The 18425-nt window shown below is 51.8% G+C and overlaps 8 protein-coding genes across 8 annotated transcripts; 4 read left to right on the top strand and 4 right to left on the bottom strand.

Annotated features, from left to right (window-relative positions):
• Positions 1 to 403: 403 nt before the first annotated feature.
• P152DRAFT_473324 (uncharacterized protein) lies at positions 404 to 2428 on the top strand (the record flags this gene model as incomplete). Its single annotated transcript, XM_033681223.1, has 3 exons — positions 404 to 1095; positions 1207 to 1693; positions 1748 to 2428. 3 exons carry the CDS (start codon positions 404 to 406, stop codon positions 2426 to 2428), a joined length of 1860 nt encoding a protein of 619 aa, XP_033534408.1.
• A 358-nt stretch (positions 2429 to 2786) lies between these two features.
• Positions 2787 to 3648, top strand: P152DRAFT_434933 (cytochrome b5). Its single transcript, XM_033677506.1, has 2 exons — positions 2787 to 2910; positions 2961 to 3648. Exons 1-2 carry the CDS (start codon positions 2882 to 2884, stop codon positions 3430 to 3432), a joined length of 501 nt encoding a protein of 166 aa, XP_033534407.1. The 5' UTR covers positions 2787 to 2881; the 3' UTR covers positions 3433 to 3648.
• On the bottom strand, positions 3349 to 5136 carry P152DRAFT_457978 (Galactokinase). Its single transcript, XM_033679351.1, has 2 exons — positions 4679 to 5136; positions 3349 to 4630 (listed from the first exon to the last, which is right to left on the bottom strand). The coding sequence occupies exons 1-2, from the start codon at positions 5104 to 5106 to the stop codon at positions 3685 to 3687; spliced, it is 1374 nt and encodes a 457-aa protein (XP_033534406.1). The 5' UTR covers positions 5107 to 5136; the 3' UTR covers positions 3349 to 3684.
• Positions 5137 to 7714: 2578 nt separating this feature from the next.
• Positions 7715 to 10204, top strand: P152DRAFT_396283 (uncharacterized protein; the record flags this gene model as incomplete). Its single annotated transcript, XM_033676347.1, has 1 exon — positions 7715 to 10204. One exon carries the CDS (start codon positions 7715 to 7717, stop codon positions 10202 to 10204), a length of 2490 nt encoding a protein of 829 aa, XP_033534405.1.
• Positions 10205 to 10656: 452 nt separating this feature from the next.
• On the top strand, positions 10657 to 12446 carry P152DRAFT_325632 (uncharacterized protein). Its single transcript, XM_033675238.1, has 2 exons — positions 10657 to 11811; positions 11864 to 12446. The coding sequence occupies exons 1-2, from the start codon at positions 11109 to 11111 to the stop codon at positions 12346 to 12348; spliced, it is 1188 nt and encodes a 395-aa protein (XP_033534404.1). The 5' UTR covers positions 10657 to 11108; the 3' UTR covers positions 12349 to 12446.
• P152DRAFT_457974 (putative ABC transporter) lies at positions 12360 to 13665 on the bottom strand. The gene is made up of 2 exons (XM_033679350.1): positions 13320 to 13665; positions 12360 to 13263 (listed from the first exon to the last, which is right to left on the bottom strand). The coding sequence occupies exons 1-2, from the start codon at positions 13456 to 13458 to the stop codon at positions 12545 to 12547; spliced, it is 858 nt and encodes a 285-aa protein (XP_033534403.1). The 5' UTR covers positions 13459 to 13665; the 3' UTR covers positions 12360 to 12544.
• A 698-nt stretch (positions 13666 to 14363) lies between these two features.
• Positions 14364 to 14860, bottom strand: P152DRAFT_457972 (uncharacterized protein). Its single transcript, XM_033679349.1, has one exon. It carries the CDS (start codon positions 14714 to 14716, stop codon positions 14384 to 14386), a length of 333 nt encoding a protein of 110 aa, XP_033534402.1. The 5' UTR covers positions 14717 to 14860; the 3' UTR covers positions 14364 to 14383.
• A 2633-nt stretch (positions 14861 to 17493) lies between these two features.
• Positions 17494 to 18394, bottom strand: P152DRAFT_457971 (uncharacterized protein). Its single transcript, XM_033679348.1, has one exon. The coding sequence runs from the start codon at positions 17989 to 17991 to the stop codon at positions 17734 to 17736; it is 258 nt and encodes an 85-aa protein (XP_033534401.1). The 5' UTR covers positions 17992 to 18394; the 3' UTR covers positions 17494 to 17733.
• Positions 18395 to 18425: the final 31 nt, after the last annotated feature.

The raw sequence follows: 18425 nt of genomic DNA, 5'->3' as shown, positions 1-18425 counted from the left end.
TTACAACTCTCTGAGCATTGGTTTCGCAATAACCATTAAAGAACCGGCCCTCGAAAGGCGAACGGGTGAATCTGGTGAGTTGCGCGCTCAGAAAGACTCGAGAGTAACGAGAAATGAAACCTTGAGTTTTTCGCTTCAGGAACATGTGAATTTTGGCATAAGACAGCCGTGTATGGCTAACTGTTGTGGTGGTGCGGAAATTCGAGTTATCTTCCCGCGATGTAAACAACTCCCTCTCCCTGAACGGAACGCTCGTACTTCTCATTCATTTTACACTTCCAATCGTTCGCCTAACGCAACACCATCTTATATCGCCTGCTTGGCCTGTTACCATCACTCATTGCTTCATTAAATCAGCATACACCCAATTGTTACTACTTAGGCTTGGGGATGGATAGAGGCCATGGGCACTAGACTCATTATCGATGCTGATGGCAACATCACCTTCAGCGATGTGGTCGGTGAGCTGAGTGACGGGGAGATCGCGCGACGTTTTGGTCAACTTGAGGGTCCGTCAACCAGGAGCTGGGCGAGACGTCACTCTCGAAGCATTGGAAAGGAGCAGTCTATCAGCAGAGTGGAAGGTGATAGACTCGCTCCAACAAACAGTCAACGCAGATCGAAGACGAAAGTGGTCACTCCTCCAAAACCTCAATACCGCAAATCCGATTCTCCTGACGATCGCTCTTCTCCGAGTGATCCCGCTGACGAAGAGTACACTCCAGAGACGGAGAGGCGCGAACTGAGGGGGCGACAAAGGAGATCTTATCGACTCAGTTTGGAAAAGAAATCGGATGAATTCTCAAGCGAGGAGTCAGTTCTGAGTGGCGCCACCGACGATGGTCCGGAGGTGCTTTCACATTACGTTGAAAAAATATCTCCTACTCCCTCGAGTGTTCCGAGTATTGACGAAGAATACCGACCAAGTCGATCTAAGGCGAAAGTGAAACACAATCTCGACACATCTGACCTTTCCGTTGGCAGCGATAGATCACCTGTTCTTAGTATCATTGATGATATTGACCATCACAGTGGGAATTCCGAAGGAACCATTTCCCCCGAACGCTTTCCGAGCCCCCCGAGCATTGACGAGGAGTACTGACAAGCGGTCCTCGAAACTGTTTCTGTGGACGATTTCACGAAAGACGTTACCAAGGCACTTGCAGAGTCTTTCCCATCAATCCTAGACGAATCTGATCAAGGCAGTACGTACCATCAATATACCAGCCGACATCATCCTCCGGCAGAGATTACCGATCGCGAAGAATATCATCGTCAGGTGCACGAGGCCTTAGAGATTATTAGTCCCACACCGGAGATGTTAGCAACTCGTACCACTCTTGGCGACACTCCCAGAGCGAGCACCGCGATGTTTGTCTTCCCGCTCTCGGATGATGAACAAGATGGCCGGGAAGGAGTCTCTGAGTCGCGTAGACGGCACCGAGCGAAGTCCACCCAGGCTACCTTCAAGAATCCCATCGCTGCCGATCTTGATATCTTCGACAAAACACTGATCGAGATGAAATTGCACGGTTACAGCGAGGATGCCATGCGTGCAAAGATTGTCGAGCTTGGTGGCATCAAGTATGAGCCGAAGTCCATCACCTCCCGCTTCTTCCGTCTCAAACAGAAGCTGGATGCACGGAAAGATGAAGAGCTGAAGTGCGGCGCGGACGGCTGGCACGCTGGAGAAGTACTGATGACACGACCCTATCCTTCTGAATATCATGCTAATATATGTTCATAGGATGAGGTTCTTATCCAGGCATATCGCAATGCTGACGCCGAGATCGAGGAAGAACACATCCGACTTGAGGAGAAGCGTTGGAAGTTCGTGCAAGATCATTTCACTCGCATCCAACCGAAATCGATCTACTCCGAAAAGGCGCTCAAGGACCACTTCGTCGCACTCATCGCTGATGAAGCAGAGCCTTCGGTCGAATTGTCCGAGGACCCCGAACATCGCAAAACTGAGATGGCGGAATCCAAGGCAAAGCTCCTTGCAAGGAAGGAGGAGCGTGAGGACGAACGGCGCAAGGCCTCTGTCCGAAACAAGGTGAAGGCTTATGAGTCTTCTAATACCAAGCTAAAACAACTCGAGCGCGAGTCTGCTAGGGTGGAGATGCTCAGAAAGCGCGAAGAGAAGAAGGCGAAGAGAGCAGCAAAGGATGCAGTTAAGGAGGCCCGGAGCAGGCAGAGGATACATGCTGCGGAGACGAAGCGGATATGTGAGGAGGAACTGCAGAGGAAGCCGGCAAAGCTGGCGGAAAGGGGACCCGAAACGCGCCGTCAGGCTTCTGTCGACACTACAGCGGTTTCCGGAACCACAGAAGAACGGCCTTATAGAGATTTCTTCAGGGGCGTAAAGCGGCCAAGAGATTGGTCCCCAATCTCACCCATGGACGTATATCCGCGACCCACGTTTTGAGACGTGTCCGTCGCCCGCTTTATAGTCCAGTTTGAGTTCGTGTCTATGTTGAGGTTTGCCGCTGTGTCCAGTTATCGGTATTGACGTCCATCCCTAGGGCTGATATGCCAACGCAGAATAAGGTATGTATCCTAACCCTCTTCACAATAAACAGTACTCTGTACATACCATACGAATTAGTAAAATTGATGCTCCTGAAGCATGTTACCAGCGTAGCAAACGGTGAAGAGTTCACGACTGCCAAACCACATCTCTAAAGTATGCTTACATGACTCAGATGCAGCCTCACATCAGCAGGACATGACTCATCTTTCCGACGTCTTCCATCGTCATCTTCCACCATCTTCAACCATCGTCAACCTCTCTATCTCGCAGTTTTATTTAAGTCCAAGTCAGCCAGCTTCCCCGGACTACTACAACCACCAAGCTTCACTCCCTATCAGATCCGCAAATATGTCCTCAGAAACACCGGCGCCAGAAGTGTAAGCACCCCCAATCCTCACTCAAAAACACTATACTAACCTCCTCTCAGTGCATCCATCGCAACTCCAACCAACCTCGTCCTCTTCACATTCCTCCTCTTCCTCGTCTATATCCGCCTCCGCCCCTCCACCCCCACCTCCCTCCCCAAGCCCCCCGCCCCCATCACCTTCCGCACCTTCACCCCACACACCCTCCTCCCGTACAACGGCACCAACAACCAACCCGTCTATCTCTCCGTCCGCGGCCGCGTCTTCGACGTCACACCCGGCCGGAACTTCTACGGGCCCGGCGGCCCCTATGAGAACTTCGCGGGGCGGGATGCGAGCCGCGGGTTGGCGTGCGGGAGCTTCGACGAGGAGATGTTGACGAAGGATTTGGATGCGGAGTTGGATACGTTGGCGGATTTGGGGGGGGAGGAGATGGAGGCGTTGAGGGGGTGGGAAGAGAGGTTTGAGGATAAATATTTGGTGGTGGGGAAGTTGGTGTCGGTGAAGGGTGCAGAGGCGGAGAAGGGGGCGTAGAGGGGCTGTGGGCTTGGGGGGTTTCCGCGATCCGGCCACGACGATGGGATGACCTAGCTATGTTCAAGGATTGTCAGTCATATATCACGTTGTCATATCTTATCCACGAAGATCAAGCTGGAAGAGCGAATTTCCAGTGGAAGGGTACCCCTCTGCGGGCGATAATTATGCAGATAATGCAAGAAATGTGAGGCCCTCAAAGCCTACCCCTGCTTTCCGCGATCCTTATGAATCCATCATCGTGTGTTCACCTTATTGCGGGACCTGGTACAGAGCACTGCCACTGCCCGGACGGCTGACCACCACTGCTCCCCCTCTCCACTTCTCCAAATCCTGATCTCCCACCTCCGGCCATTTCTTCGCATAATACCCGACCCTCCACGCGTCCTTGATCGCCTCCACCTTATCCTTCGGAACCAGATGAACAGTGCATCCGCCCCATCCAGCCCCAGTCAACCGACTGCCATACGATCCGGCGCCACGAGCGAGCTCGCACAGCGTGTCGAGCTCTGGGCATGAGCATTCGTAGATATCGCGACATGATTCCTGTGTGGTGTTCATGAGCGAACCCAGTTCCTCGAGCACCTCTTTACCCGTACTCTTCGAGCCGCTATCGGTCAGAATCCTGTAGAAGTGGCCGACGCGGAGCGCCTCGGTGAAGACGTGCAGGGCGCGTTGCCGCAGCTTGAAGCGCTCGGCGCGGACGGCGAACTTGCTGCAGAATCGCTTGTCGATCTCCGCGGGGTCGATACCGAGGAGCTCGCCGATTTCCTCGCGCGTGTAGCCTTCTTCTTGGATCATATAGTCTTCAGTTAGCTGGACGAGCTTGGTGAGTTGGACTTGGAATTCGTCGACGGAAACCGCCGAGGGGTCGGAGACGCCTTCTTTTTGTTGGAAGTACGCTTCATGGAAACTGCGTAGGGAGTTTCCGAGGGGTGATTTATCCTCCGGGAGCGACCCCTTCAACCCAAAGATCTTGAACAGCACATTTGCTGCGATTGTGCACTCCACAACACGGAGGTTATAGTGGATGGGAGCCGTGACGTGCTTATCCGCCACAACGAACGACTGCGCGATCAGGAAGACAAGCTCCGGGTCGGTCTCAGGGAAGGAAACCAATTTTGCCTTCAGCTCGGGGACAAATGATACGTAGAGCGCAGAACCACGCGCAGAAAAGACAGATGCAGCCTGGTCCATCCTTCGATATTGTCAGTAATCATACATCCGAAACCGCTTCGGCACTTACCCGCCCGAATTGACTCCGACTGCTCGCTCCGACACAACGGCCAACTCGACAAGCTCCGTCTTATCGACCTTCTCCACGCCATTAGCGCGCATGGCCGCCAGAGCACTTGCGCAGACGAAAGCAGCGCTACTGGACAGTCCGCCTCCAGGAGGTACGGTCCCATCGATGAGGATGTCCATCCCAGCAGGTTGGAACGGCTCACTTGTCTTCTGCTTTGACTTCAAGAGCTCCAGGGCGCCTCGTAGCCCGGACTTAAAGTAATTCGACCACTCCAATGCGGTCGCATCGATATCGAAGTCACCGTTCTGAGGGACCTCGAACTCCCGGGCAGCGAACTTCTCAGCGTCCACGTTTTGGACGCGGAACTTGGCTGGGCCATTGGACGGCGCGATGGCCACGGCGATGATAACGTCAGCAGTGATCGCCATAGGAAGGACCTCATATAATGAGTAGTCGATATGCTGCATTCATCTTAGCTTCTCAATCGCGGCCAGAAGTGCGTGGCGGTTTCCCAAACCTCTCCTATGATATTGACCCGCCCCGGGCTCCTGGAGACAAAGTCCGCGGTTCGCCCGTACCTCGACTTGAAGGTCTGGAGTAGGTGGTCCCATCTTTGTTGCTGGGCACGGACAGCATCTTCGGGATATATCCCGTCAACGGATTTCACGACCGGGACGTCCATGCTTGACATATCGGTAGGTTGAATCGTTGTAGGACGCAATTATATCTAGCGGGGATGTAAGCGACTGAATACCTCACGACGTCGGCAGAGTTCGAGGCGTGTATAGGCTAGGACTGATGTTGCTTCCTGAGGATTAGAGATCAGTTGACGGCCCTTGTCTATTTAATAGCAGCAGTGAATTGGAGTTGAGGCGAATTAGCTTGCAATTTTGACTGCAGCTTGAGCGGATTCCTAGGACGTGGATCTCATAAAAGATTTCTATGGAGAACATCTCCATCAAACTGAACGATGCAAGTTTGGTAGCACGATGTCATTCCCGTCGTTAAACTGTTGAAAAGCGGGGCATGATCATTACATCGTGAATTCACGATCCTTGGATTTTGTTCTTCACTTCTTCAGTTCGACATATAGGCACTTTCCTATTACGTCCCTGTCTGATTCAGTTGCGCCTACTCGTAGTTCCATATATTTTCATACAGTGAACATTGTCAAGCTATGGTATCCCCCATAATTTCAATACAGAAACGTATCATGCGCGCTACTGGACAATGCTAAATGAGGTCGAGAGCCTCGAAACAGCGCGCCACTTTATGCGCCGTTGAGGCGCAGACCCCAAGTCAAGTCTCTGGGCGTTGAGACTAATAAATAGGGTCGATGGCTCCAAGCCTATTAATGGACACCCTTGCGCATTGCATTCTGATCAGGTTCAGCATTTACACTGCATTCGACCCAGGTTGATGAATGGGATCCAAAGCGCCAGTGAACGAGAGACGAGAATATGTGTCCGGAGTCATAGGGGTCCAGGATGGAAACCTTCTACAGGCCAGATATGGAGTCCATAACGGATGTTGACGGATTTGGCCTCGTTAGTGAACTCTCCAGCTCTTACCTCCAGTTCCGGTCAATGTCATCATCCGATATTACGTCCGGGATATCAGTTGCAGATCTTAAGATCGATGTGGACGTAAGCCGGCGTTGTTGCCTAGCCTTGTAATATGTTAGTTCATGGCCTCCTGGTCTCGCTTCCAGTCGGTCTCCAGTGGTGGCATCTAGAGTTCTAGACCTGCATCGATGCGGCTCTCCCGTGGCGAGGAACGGAATATATCTGCGCGCATTCAATAGTTCATTATCGCATCCATCAAGGTGTCTCCCGAATGCGTCGCATGACCTATTGGTATTAATTATCTGATAAAGGAGGTCGTACTTAGTATTTGATGACCGCATGCACCATCCCGCTCGTGGGAATGCGGAGTCGCCACAACGGAGACTAAATAGGTGGCTTGCTAACGCCCCTGAAGGACATAATATGACTGGGAGCCGCTGGCGCACGACTGCGGCCAGACTGCTGAGTGCTGAAGAGCGGAGGAGCTGGAGTTTGGACGAAATGCTTTGCAAGGAAAGGTTTCCAGGAAAGTAGCTTGACCCTTGGGGCTGGGGGGTCTAGCTCTTTTTATGTTTCCGTCGACTCATCAAACCCCAGATGGCGGCTGCGCCACTGACGGGATATCTAACCAATTGGTTAACTAGTTAGTTAATTGGATTGATGGCTTAACAGTGTAACATTCAGGGGGAAAGCTCCAGAATTGCATGAATTTAGCGCCACACCCACTGTCATACATAAAGCATTGTTGTCTCTTGCTCTCAGCTTGTATCGGTTGCGTATAGCCTCCTCTCCTGGATAGCTCTAGTAGTAATCCTCCCCAGAATACTTCTGCCTGCACCGAGGCTGATGTGATTTTCTCCACTTGTAATCATCAGCCCGCAGGTCAGCCCTACAAACAAAAGCTTGCAGAACTAACAAGATTGTTTGCTTGTCTCGAATCGGGTGGTATACTAAGGATGCACAACTCCCATTACCAATCAAATTGCTGCCTAGTGGTGCTGCACGAGAGAACAGCTGCAGGATCGCTCAACTTGAACAGGAATACCGCATTGCGCCTTCAGCAACAATGCAAGCAAAGAACCCTCGTCACACTGTGAACCAAATTCCACTAAGCCATCGTTCACCCGATGTCAGAATCCCTCCGAGTTGTCATGGCGTTATCAGTTGATCGGCTCGAGGATTATCGCGCCACGGCTGTGCTTGGATCCAACGGAGTCACCGCCTTTACAGGGTGTATTTCACTTAAAACGGGATGAACGGTTGAGATCCGGGCGGGAAGTGATCTGTGTTGATTTGTGTTGAGACTGGAGTGTGAATCATAAATACACGCCCATTCCTGCGGGAATATAAATTTGTTCCTCCTGTTATCTTTCCTTTTTCGCCTCCCACTGAAAACATATCACTACCCATTTCATAGGTCTATCCAGACAACTCATATGGGATAAACATTCATTCGTTTCCTGAAATCATGATGCTGGGAAAGGATGTGAGTGCCATTACGGCACTCGAGGCTCTATCCTATGCTCAAGGCATCGTGCTCGCGGTTTGGTTTGGAGCATCCACCGCATACGCCGCATCGCAATTCCACACCTCAACAAAAGTCAAATACATCAAACGACAACGAATCGTCGCGGTAATCTTGATGTCCTTCTTGCTTCTCGGTTACCTCGGTGAAGGGATCCTCTATGTCGTCCGAATTGCCCGGAATCCGAATTGGGAGCTTCAAGAAGAGAATGTGGTGCGGGTGGTCCTCGCATGCTGTGTCTGGGGGATGGTCGAAGTCATCGCGCTCGATGTCGTCGACGTGTTCTGGATGCCATACCTTGGCGGATGGATTCTAGGTCTAATATTTGAGGTCGTGTTGCTCATCCTCAGCGCTACGGGCAATACCCGGACAAATATATACGATGACGCCCGTCTTGGACTTCAAGCAGGACGCGTCATATTGCTATCAATGCTCGTTATCAACGGGATCTTCCTGGTCGGCAAGTACACACACGGCCCATCGACAGAGGAGGAACGCCAGCCGTTGATAGTCGTCGAGGACTCCAATTACGATTCCGATGGCGAGAGCATCCACAAGGGGGACAAAACCAAGGCTGATATCAGCAAGAAAATCAAGGAAGATGGCTGGTACGCATATGCCAAACGCTTCTCGGTTTTCATCCCTTACGTTTTCCCCGTCAAAGAGCGGAGAATTATGGTTTTCCTGGTCCTCCGTGGAATCTTAACCGTCGTGGATCTCCTAATCGACCTCCTTATTCCTCTGCAGCTAGGAATTTTGACAAACAAGCTCACGGAGGTTACGGGGACCGGAGTTGTTCCTTGGAAAGATATCTCCATATGGATGGGATTGCAGTTCCTCCGAGGTCCACTCTTCATCCAAATGGCGCAGCAGCTACTGCTTACGGTGGTCAGCATTTGGCAATCGGTGGCACTGAAGACCTTCACTTTTAACCACATAATGAGCCTGTCTATGGAATTTCACAACGACAAGGCTTCGGGAGAGGTCACCCAGGCTATCAGCCAAGGAGAAGCTCTCACAAACCTTCTAGAGGACGTCTGCTTCGAGCTCATGCCGCTTATCTTCCATGTCTTCCTGACGGTCTCATTTGTGAGCTATCTGTTCGACGTCAACCTCGCTCTGGTGTTATTGGTCAGCTCCGTCTCCTACACCTGGTGCGTTGCTCGATCTACAAAAGCATTCCGTCCGATCCGTCGCAAATACGTCGAACTCAGCCGGAACAAGAGCAATGTCATGTACGAGAGCATTGGGAATTGGCAGACGGTGACGTACTTCAACCGCCTTAGCCATTCGATGAAGAGGTTTCGAGACTGTACCCTCGAAGTGATGGAACTGCGACTCAAGTATTGGATACTCATCGACATCTGGTACGGCCTTCAGCAAAATATTCTTCAGCTTGGCTTGCTATGCGCCTGCTTCCTGGCCGCATTCAAGATCGCTCGTGGCGAACAGAGTGTCGGAAGCTTCATTGCGCTCATCAGCTACTGGCAAGGGCTGACGCACCCGATCTCTGTACTTGCAAGGAGTTACCGGAATGTCGCCCAATATTTGATTGACGCGGAGAGGCTCTTGCAGCTTGTTCTCACCAAACCGGCGGTCGTGGACAAAGAAGAAGCCGAGGAACTGAACATCACCGATGGACGAGTCGAGTTCAAAAACGTGAGCTTTGCATACGACGAGCGGAAACCGACGTTGATCGACGTCAACTTTACCGCCGAGCCGGGCAACACCGTTGCTTTCGTAGGTGAGACGGGAAGTGGCAAGTCAACGATGCTGAAGCTCCTCTTCCGCTTCTACGACGTGAAAAGCGGCGGTATCGAGATCGATGGCCAGAACATCAAGGACGTCACGCTCTCCAGCCTTCGTGAGCACATGGGCGTAGTTCCCCAAGATTCCACCCTCTTCAACCAGTCGATAATGGAGAATGTGCGGTACGCACGACTGGAGGCCACCGACGAGGAAATCTACGAAGCTTGCAAAGCGGCGTCCATCCACGAGAAAATCCTATCGTTCCCAGACGGCTACGCATCTAAGGTCGGCGAGCGAGGCGTCAAGCTCTCCGGTGGCGAGCTGCAGCGCGTATCCATTGCGCGGGTGCTGCTCAAAAATCCCAAGATCGTCTTACTGGACGAAGCGACGTCGGCCGTGGATTCCGAGACGGAAGGGCAGATCCAAGATGCATTCAGTCGGTTGAGTGTCGGACGGACGACGTTCGTCATAGCCCATCGCTTGTCCACTATCATGGATGCGAATCTGATCCTCGTGGTCGACAAGGGACATATCATTGAGCGTGGCACGCACGACGAGCTACTCGCGATGAAGGGGAAGTTCTTCAAGTTATGGACGAAACAACGGGGGTTCCGCGACTCGAAGGACAGCTCAGTCACGGCGGGGGGCGATGACCTGATTGCCACTGACCCAAGTCAAGTGGATTGAGCAGCGTAAAGCAAGGTTAAAGTGGCGTGTTGCATTGGTGGGATACCGGAGACAGTGGATGGTGAAGAAGAGGAGAATAGTCGACCGAGTGAACAGGGTCCATTGCAGGTTTTGTCACCGAGGCCAACGGACGGAGCGGGAACGACAGACCAGACTGGAGATGTAGGCCAGGGGAGTGAGGAGCGATAGGAGAAAGTACGCTCGGAAGATGGCTGAGACGGCGCAGTGCGGTCTATTTACGATTTTATGGCGTCAACTCCTCACATGGCATTGCGAAGCATTGTTTCATCGGGCTCCTCTACCAGTTGCCCAGGAGAGATTGGCAGAACGAACGTCCCGTGGTTAGGAAACGAGCGATTCATGGTTTGTAAATACCAGAACTCTACCAGAGTTAGTTGAATCTAGCATCCCGAGCATAGTGTATGTCAGGGAGCGAGGCGCTTTGTGGAGCACCTGTCATTGATCAATATGATCCGTTCAACTCTATTCCTGACTCCACTTTCCATCTTGTTTCTCTCAGCTGATTGAGGTCTAAGATCTGTGTGCTTCCGGAAACCATCCACGGCAGTGATATGACTTCGATCAACAACCTGAATCAAGATGGGATACTTTCATATCTGAGACGCGGTTTATTTTTCGCATGGTCTATTTACTACCATGGGTTGGTGCCCATCTACGTCATCGGTACACACTTCCATCACGAGGCACACCGTAATCCCTCCTGGTTCGGTCCGACCGTTTCTCCAACGGCATTGTGAAATCGGTCGCCATCCATATCTAAAACTTTTCAATTCTTGTCAGTTATACAGCGAGTCATAACTTGTCTTTGTTATTTGAAGGGTGGTGTATAATTCCATCGCATTTTTGTTCTATTCTATCGCCCGTTCCGCGAGGGAGTCTGGATATGACTGACGCTCCAGTGAAGCTACCCCTGATATATCGATTGTCCCGCATCACTTGGCCATGGTTTACGTGCACGATGTCCACTGGTGCTATCGCCGCACTCCTCTCGCAGCAGCCATTTCCCTTCCGTGGGCTGGTAGCGATCGGCACAATGTTCTTCATTTTCGATGCCGTTCTCTTCTTCATATTCAATCTCATGATGTTCATCCGTATCACGCGGAATCCTCGTGCATGGCTTGCGAGTCTCCATCATCCCAATGAGTCTTTCTTCTTCGGCGCATATTGGGTGAGCGTTGCGTTGATCATCTATTCCATTCAAGCATATGGCGTTCCTAGGTCTGGACCGTGGCTCATCCGGGCGCTGGAAGTACTCTTTTGGGTCTATATATCTTGTTCCCTATGCGTGGCGATTTTCCAATATCAAGCGATTTTCTCAGTGGAGAGGCTGCTGATCGCAGACGCCATGCCGGCATGGATTTTGCCCGCATACCCTTCCCTCGTCACAGGGCCTTTGGCTGGTGTACTTTTGAAGTCACAGCCGGTGGAAAGTGGCCAACGGATATTAATTGCGGGGATTGCAATTCAGGGGCTGGGATGGACAATCGCGTTTATCATATACACGATGTATCTTACGCGGCTCACTACACATAAGATGCCTGCCCATGGGATGAGGCCGGGCATGTACGTTGCTGTTGGTCCGGCTGGTATGCATTCACCCAACCTACATTGTCCTAGCTAGAATGCTGATATCCACAGCATACACATCGGCGGGGCTCATATCGCTTGGCCGTGCGAGTCCAGGACTATTCCCTACCTTGAATCTCAGCTCCGCCTCACCCACACCTATCCCAGTGGGTTCAGTGATGGCGGTGCTCGGGTTCGTATCGGGAATCTTTTTATTTCTTGTCGCCTTTTGGTTTTGCGCACTTGCTACCATTACGGTGCTTCGAGTCGTACGAAGAATGAGCTGGACACTGAACTGGTGGGCCTTTATCTTCCCCAATGTCGGGTTAGCAATTGCGTGCATTCAGATTGGGGATGCGTTGGGGAGTAAAGGAGTGCAAGGAGTTGGAGCTGGCTTGACTCTCCTGCTCATAGTGATGTGGATATTTGTGATGGGGGCTTCCTTACGTGCACTTTGGAAAGGTCAAGTACTTTCTCCGAACAATGATCCAGGGTTGGACGATGTGGAGCTAGTCCTAGGGGATGCTATAACGACGGGTAGGAATCGAATATACTAGCACCATAATATTGCCAAAACACATGTTCTCGTTATATACCCGCCTAGTCTCTAGTTGTTGAATCCTCAGTGTTGAAAACACGGGTCATGCTAAGACAAAGCCACGTTGAGCCATCCGGGTATCATCCCTCGGCTTGTTGAAGCCATCCTAAACGCCGTTGATTCACGATAGGAAATGAACATCTTCCATACCGGCATCACGGCCTTTTCTCAAGGCCATACCCACCCTTTCCTTCGTGACTCTGGTAGCTCAGATACTGATTCCCCCTTTCATTTCTTGGACCTCTTTCAATGAAATCTTCCTGTAGCCATTCCAACACCAAATCGCCGAGCTTCGAATTACCGGTGCTTCCCCAAGTATCGAGCCGTTCTCCACGAGCCAATTCTTCCACGGTGCCTGCCTTCTTGATTTTCCCCAGCGACATGTGCACCAAATGTGTCGGCCACGTAGAGAGGTTATCCAAGATATGCGTCGCATACACAATCGTGCATGGTCTGGATTCCGTCTCTTTCTTCAGGAAAGTTAGGAAATTCGCGCGGGACAGCAAATCTAGGTCCACGGTTACTTCATCCAACAGCAGCACGCGCCAAGGCCGAATCAATCCCATTGCTACCTGCACGCGCCGTCTCTCGCCATCGCTGACGGCGTGCATGCGCCATTCCAGGTCGATGTCTAGGATGCGGATCAGCTCATCCCGTCGATCCGGATAGAAGTCTCCCCCAATGGACTTGAGCAGTTCGGGGACCGCAATATCGGTGCGAACAATCGGATTGAGCACCCATTCCACTCCAAGATAGGTGACGCCCTCCAATCCCGTGGTAAATGGGTCAACGGAGGCAATTTTGACGGTGTTTGTCGGGGGCATGCGCTTGCCAGAGAGCAAGCGAAGCAGCGTGGTTTTCCCCGCACCATTTGCTAAGGATGTGTAAGCCGACGATCGTGGAATCATTCAATGAAATGAAGGACGATACCTCCGATGAGAAGTGTTCTACTCCCGGAGGGCAAACTCAAGTCAAGGCTGTGTAGCCCAGAGGATCCATCGGGAAACTTGTAGCTTAAGTTTTGGACCTCGATTGTCGGTACCGAGATTGCTGAAGCGTTGTCCGGCATCGTACACCGAAAGAGTACCGATATGACTTAAACCGATTGACGGAGTGTACAGGCAGGTATAAATGGAAAGCGAGAGAATCTTCAGATTGACGACGAATGCCCGTCCGATAAACTCCTCAGTTTGATTTTATCAAAATTCAAGATACGAATCCTAAAGGTTCGACTGTTCCTACTTAACTAAAGTGCGGGATATTATTGCCGTAGTTGTTATCGCAGATGACGCTAGAACCGCGAGCTTCCGTTTGAGACCTAGAGTAGTGCAACGCTCCAGAAATCCCATTTCGTAATTATTATTATGGATAGTTAGAGTAGTTAAACCACCTTCACTTTCCATCTAATAAATGGTACTTTTATTCACATTTTGCATCTTCTTCACCTTAACATCCTAAAGAACGTAAACCCAGAATCTTCGTAGTGATAATCACGTACACGGACATATCCAAATATATTAAACCTTCCAAGGTGAAGCATACTCGTATAGATTGTGCTATCCACAAGGAATTAACGCTTCGCTGTCCCAATAATGATGACCTCAACACGCCTCGCAGCCTACGAGTTGATTTCTTTTGTCCAGCCCTCTTCGACTTTAAATCCTCCATATCGATATCGTTCATATCTTTCCAATCTTTTTTCCAGAAATACACTACACCCTCTCCGTCCCATCTCCAACCCCCCATCCCTCTAGCCCTCACGTTCTTCACCGTCTTCGAAATCTCTTTACCTTCTCCTCTTCAAAATCGGTATCGGTGACCGCTTCGCCTCGTATCCTTTTCCCAACGAATTTCCTCCCAAACCGACCTCGCCCAATCGCTCGCTCCCTTCCTCCTCGAAATGGAACGATCACATTGCGTTCCCCCCCTTGCTTCACCCCCCCCCCCCACTTCCCTCACCCCCCCAGTGTTTTCCCCCTCCCTAAACACTCCACCTAGATCAAGTCCTCACGATCATGCTGCTCCTCGAAATCAGACCGGACTGGGGTTTTCCAAGCCCCTTCGCTCCAATCTACGACCGACAGTGCCGCTCTCGGCTCTCCAACACACACGGCTGCAACAATTGCAGAGAAAAAATATGAGGAGGATATTGCGAGGGCTGTTAAGAGGGAGGGCGATCCTGTCTGCCGCTTCCCCCTGATCCGGGGATCGATCGGTTCGACTATTAAAAGGACACGATGATGACAGTTTTGATCAATTCCTTTCTCTGCTAGCTTACTCAGGCTTCCTCCTACCGCTTCACTCTCGTCGGCTGGTACCTCTTCCATCCTAATTTCCCCGGCATCTTTAGATCTCTCTTACGGTGATAATTCTACCCGACGCCGGCGACGATACCTCCTTCACCACCACTACTTCCTTCCCCTCTTGCTCCCGCTCCTGCAGCTACTGCTGCCATCTCTTCTCTTCTCCCCCAGGCTATGCCGGACTTATTAATGGGTCCGGGATTCACAGAAGCCCTTGGAGCGAGCAGGATTAGCAGCAACTCGGCACATGGAGCGTTACGCCATCTTCAAGATCGGTTTCCGAGCAAGCGCTTCGAGGCAGAACTATATGGTTTTGGCGCCATCAAGATCCTAGAAGTGCGGGGCGGGAACGAGGAGCAACTCAAGGAGTGCCTCCGTGGAGAGTTGGGTCCACTAGGGAGTACGAGCTCGTTATGAGCATGTTACAGGGTCCATCTTTGACGCAACAGCTCCATGTCCGCTTTAAGGTGGTAAGTCAGCTGCGCTCGGTATCACCTGCACTTAGCTGCGCCGTCATCCTTCTTTCCTTCTTCCTGCTCTCGCCTCCCTTCCACTCTCACCCACGTCCCTGGCCAGTCCCTGATCTATCCTTCCTTCGTTCTACTAGCAGCAACAACGCCATGCAACGCATAACTCCTCGCCACCACTGGTACAGTATCCCACCCCGGCTCCTCCGCCACTGCGGATCCCGCCTTCTTCATCATTTGAACCGCGCCCAGTAGGTCACGTCATGGTGCTTCCCGGTGCCCGGAACCAGTGCCTGGCTGAAATTGCGGACGGCTCCCATCAAACGAACCGCTTGGTCGCGGAACTACTTGCTTCGCAGTAGGTTTCGAACGACCTGGCACGTGAGATGCTCGACCACTACGTTGAGCTGCGGGGGGATCTGCGAACGGCTAGGGTGGAAGGTTACGGGTCCCCTGACACCTCCTCGCCGCCAAAAGAGGGTGAGCTGAGCGTGTCTGATGATAGTGGACGGACTTAGGCACCCGCGCTAGCACCGGCAGCGAACCTGTCGTTGCGGATCCGGATCCGGAATCCGAAGAGTTAGAGGGACCAGAGGGATCAGCAGGGGAAGCACGAGAAGAAGCGGGCGAAGCAGATGCGAAAGAGGATTCCCATCAGTCATGCTGAAGATGGCCTGCTTCTTCGCTTCGCCGAGAAGCACAACTGCCACTAGGGGACCGTCACAAAAGAACTGAATCGGCAAATGCCGACTGATCGAAACCCGGCTACGTTGAACCATCGCTGGAAACTTGTCTCGCATACAAAGTAGAGTACGAAGGAGTTGCGTGGCGGCGCAGCCATTCAAAGTCGGAATCTGGGAATGATTCTTCGGCCGAAAGGGGGGCATGGTTGTCTATTGATGGTCAATAGTTAAAGGGGCGGTTCTCCCTTCCAAACCGGCCTGTTCCAGCTGTTTTCATTTAGTGTAGGGGACCCAATTCGGTCTGTCCCTGTTGAAGGATTCTGGGGTTGCGCTCTTCCGGAAGTGAGTGAGGAGGCCTTCATGTTTGTCACTGTGCCGTTTGGTAACCCACTACTACTTTCAAGTCCGCCTTTCCCCCACCAACTGCGATATTAGTAGTCCTTGGAACTCCAATTTGCTCGCATGAAGGAACACGAAGAATTCACGGAGACTTCCAACGCCCTAATCAAATACGAGAGTTTTGTATGAGTTGATCTGACCGTGTTAGGCGGCTAAGCCGGCTCTTAAAGCCCACTTGCAAGTCAGGGCTTATCGTCCACTCGGTCCTTGCTTAGCTATCAACAACGTGCTGAGAGCAGACAATGGTTCTCAAGTGGCACGCCGCAGCTAGATATTAGCGCAGGGCCAACGAGCTTAGTAGCTGTTTGAGGGGGATCCCTCAACACTGATGATGTTGGAAAGGGAGGGTTCTCTCATTCCATTCCTCCAGCTAGGGGATTGGGTAGCAATGACCACGTCGCGACTCTGCCTCGCGGCCTTCGTCCTGTCGTCGCCTACCTTCTCTTCGCGATATTTTATCCGTATCTACTACATCTGCTGAAACAGATGTGTCCTGGCATTGGGAGTGGCTTGGCTTTGGTCGCCAGATCATCGATGGTCTCCGTCGCTATTTCCTTACCCAGAAGTTCAGTCAGGCCAGTCCTCAGCCTGACGGCGACCGTGTGAAGTTGATTCGATGTGAGTATCCGGAGCAGATCCGGCTATGCCTTCAGGGAAACAACGCCCTGCTACAGGGCGGACCGTACAGCATACAATTAGTTTGGTTTGGGCCTGTGGCGGAGACCCAAATGCCAGTGAGTCTCTCCCCCTCTCTCCACACTTCATGAGCCAACCCTCTTTCTTCTTTTACTACTACGCATGCGGGGTGGTCCCTTACTTTCTGTTTCAACCTGAGCGGTAAGATCTTCATCTCTTGCCCCCTGCATGGGGTTGATAAACTCTCCTCTGCCACCGATCATCCTTTTCGGGTATCGGCATCGACGTCCCGAACCCCAACGTAACTCGGAGCTCCAGCGACCAGCGAACCAACGAAATTCCAGGGACATGGATGACTCGGTCACATTGTCAACGGAAACCTTAGGCCGACTCCTTCCTCCATGAGATACCGACTTGGAAAGTCCAGGGCTATCGTCCACTCGTTTCCTCCACCTTTACGCCTGTCTTTAACTTTATCTCCTGACACCGTTCCCACAGCCTACGATAGCTTCTCAGGCCCTCGCCGCAAAGAAAGGGAGAAGCAGAGGGAAGAGCTAGGAGCGTCAAAATGAGGGACTCCCTTCTGCTGCTGGGAGGCAAGATGCCTATAAAGTGGGGCGATACCACCGTTCGATCCACTGGCTACTTATTTGCAACACCATCCTCTACTCATTTTCCTCTGCTCCTTTTCCTCTGCTCCATTTCCTCTGCTCCATTTCCTCTGCTCCATTTCCTCTGCATCCTCTTATGCTTTCTTGGTACTCTCCTCTACTGCAATACCATCCCTTCGGAACCCAGTCAGCTTTTCCAGTCGGTTTCTGTGTCTCCTTCTCTCTGAAAAACCGCTGTTCTCTTTTTACGCGCGCTCAGTCTCAAAGGCAACGGCAATGTTACCAGCACCGGTCTCAGAGATGGGGACGGACGAGCCCTGGTCTCGGGAGCTTGCTACCAACACAACAAAGCTTCTCAGGGCCCGTTTCTCAAGTGGACACTGTTCGGCATTCGTGAAACCGGCGAATAGACAGGAGACTCTGGTGGTGACTTGTCCTGATGAGACCAATATCGTTAAAGCCTGGCTCCACCACAGGCTGCGTTTACCTGACCATATCGTCATCCTCGTGCGGAATCATACCCTCGAGTCGTCATTTGTACAGCACCTGCCTTCTTCCTCCATTCCTTCTCAGCTTCCTCCTCTTCAGGCCATAGCTCCTGGAGCTCCTACTATAGCACCCCATCTTGGGTGACATATGTGATGAACCAAATCCTCGATCATTTCCGTCGCAGGCTTCCGGATCAACATTCCGCCGACGTGTTCACTCATCATCCCGATATGCCCCTGAAACCGGTGATACGGTGCTTGGATCCCACGTCCATCAAGCAATTCCTCAGAAAACCAGTCACTTACCGCCCCAGGGGAACTATGAGATAGAATTCAACCCATTTTCGCCTTCAATGGGGCCTAGGATTGTAAGTCGACCCTATTATTTTGACCCAGATCGCTACTGGCTCGACTCTCCTTCCTCTACAGCCACACCCGCCTCCGCCACC

This window comes from Eremomyces bilateralis, assembly GCF_010015585.1.
Source record: "Eremomyces bilateralis CBS 781.70 unplaced genomic scaffold P152scaffold_8, whole genome shotgun sequence".
In the NCBI taxonomy this organism is placed as follows: domain Eukaryota; kingdom Fungi; phylum Ascomycota; class Dothideomycetes; order Eremomycetales; family Eremomycetaceae; genus Eremomyces; species Eremomyces bilateralis.
This window is presented reverse-complemented; position numbering and strand designations above follow the sequence as displayed.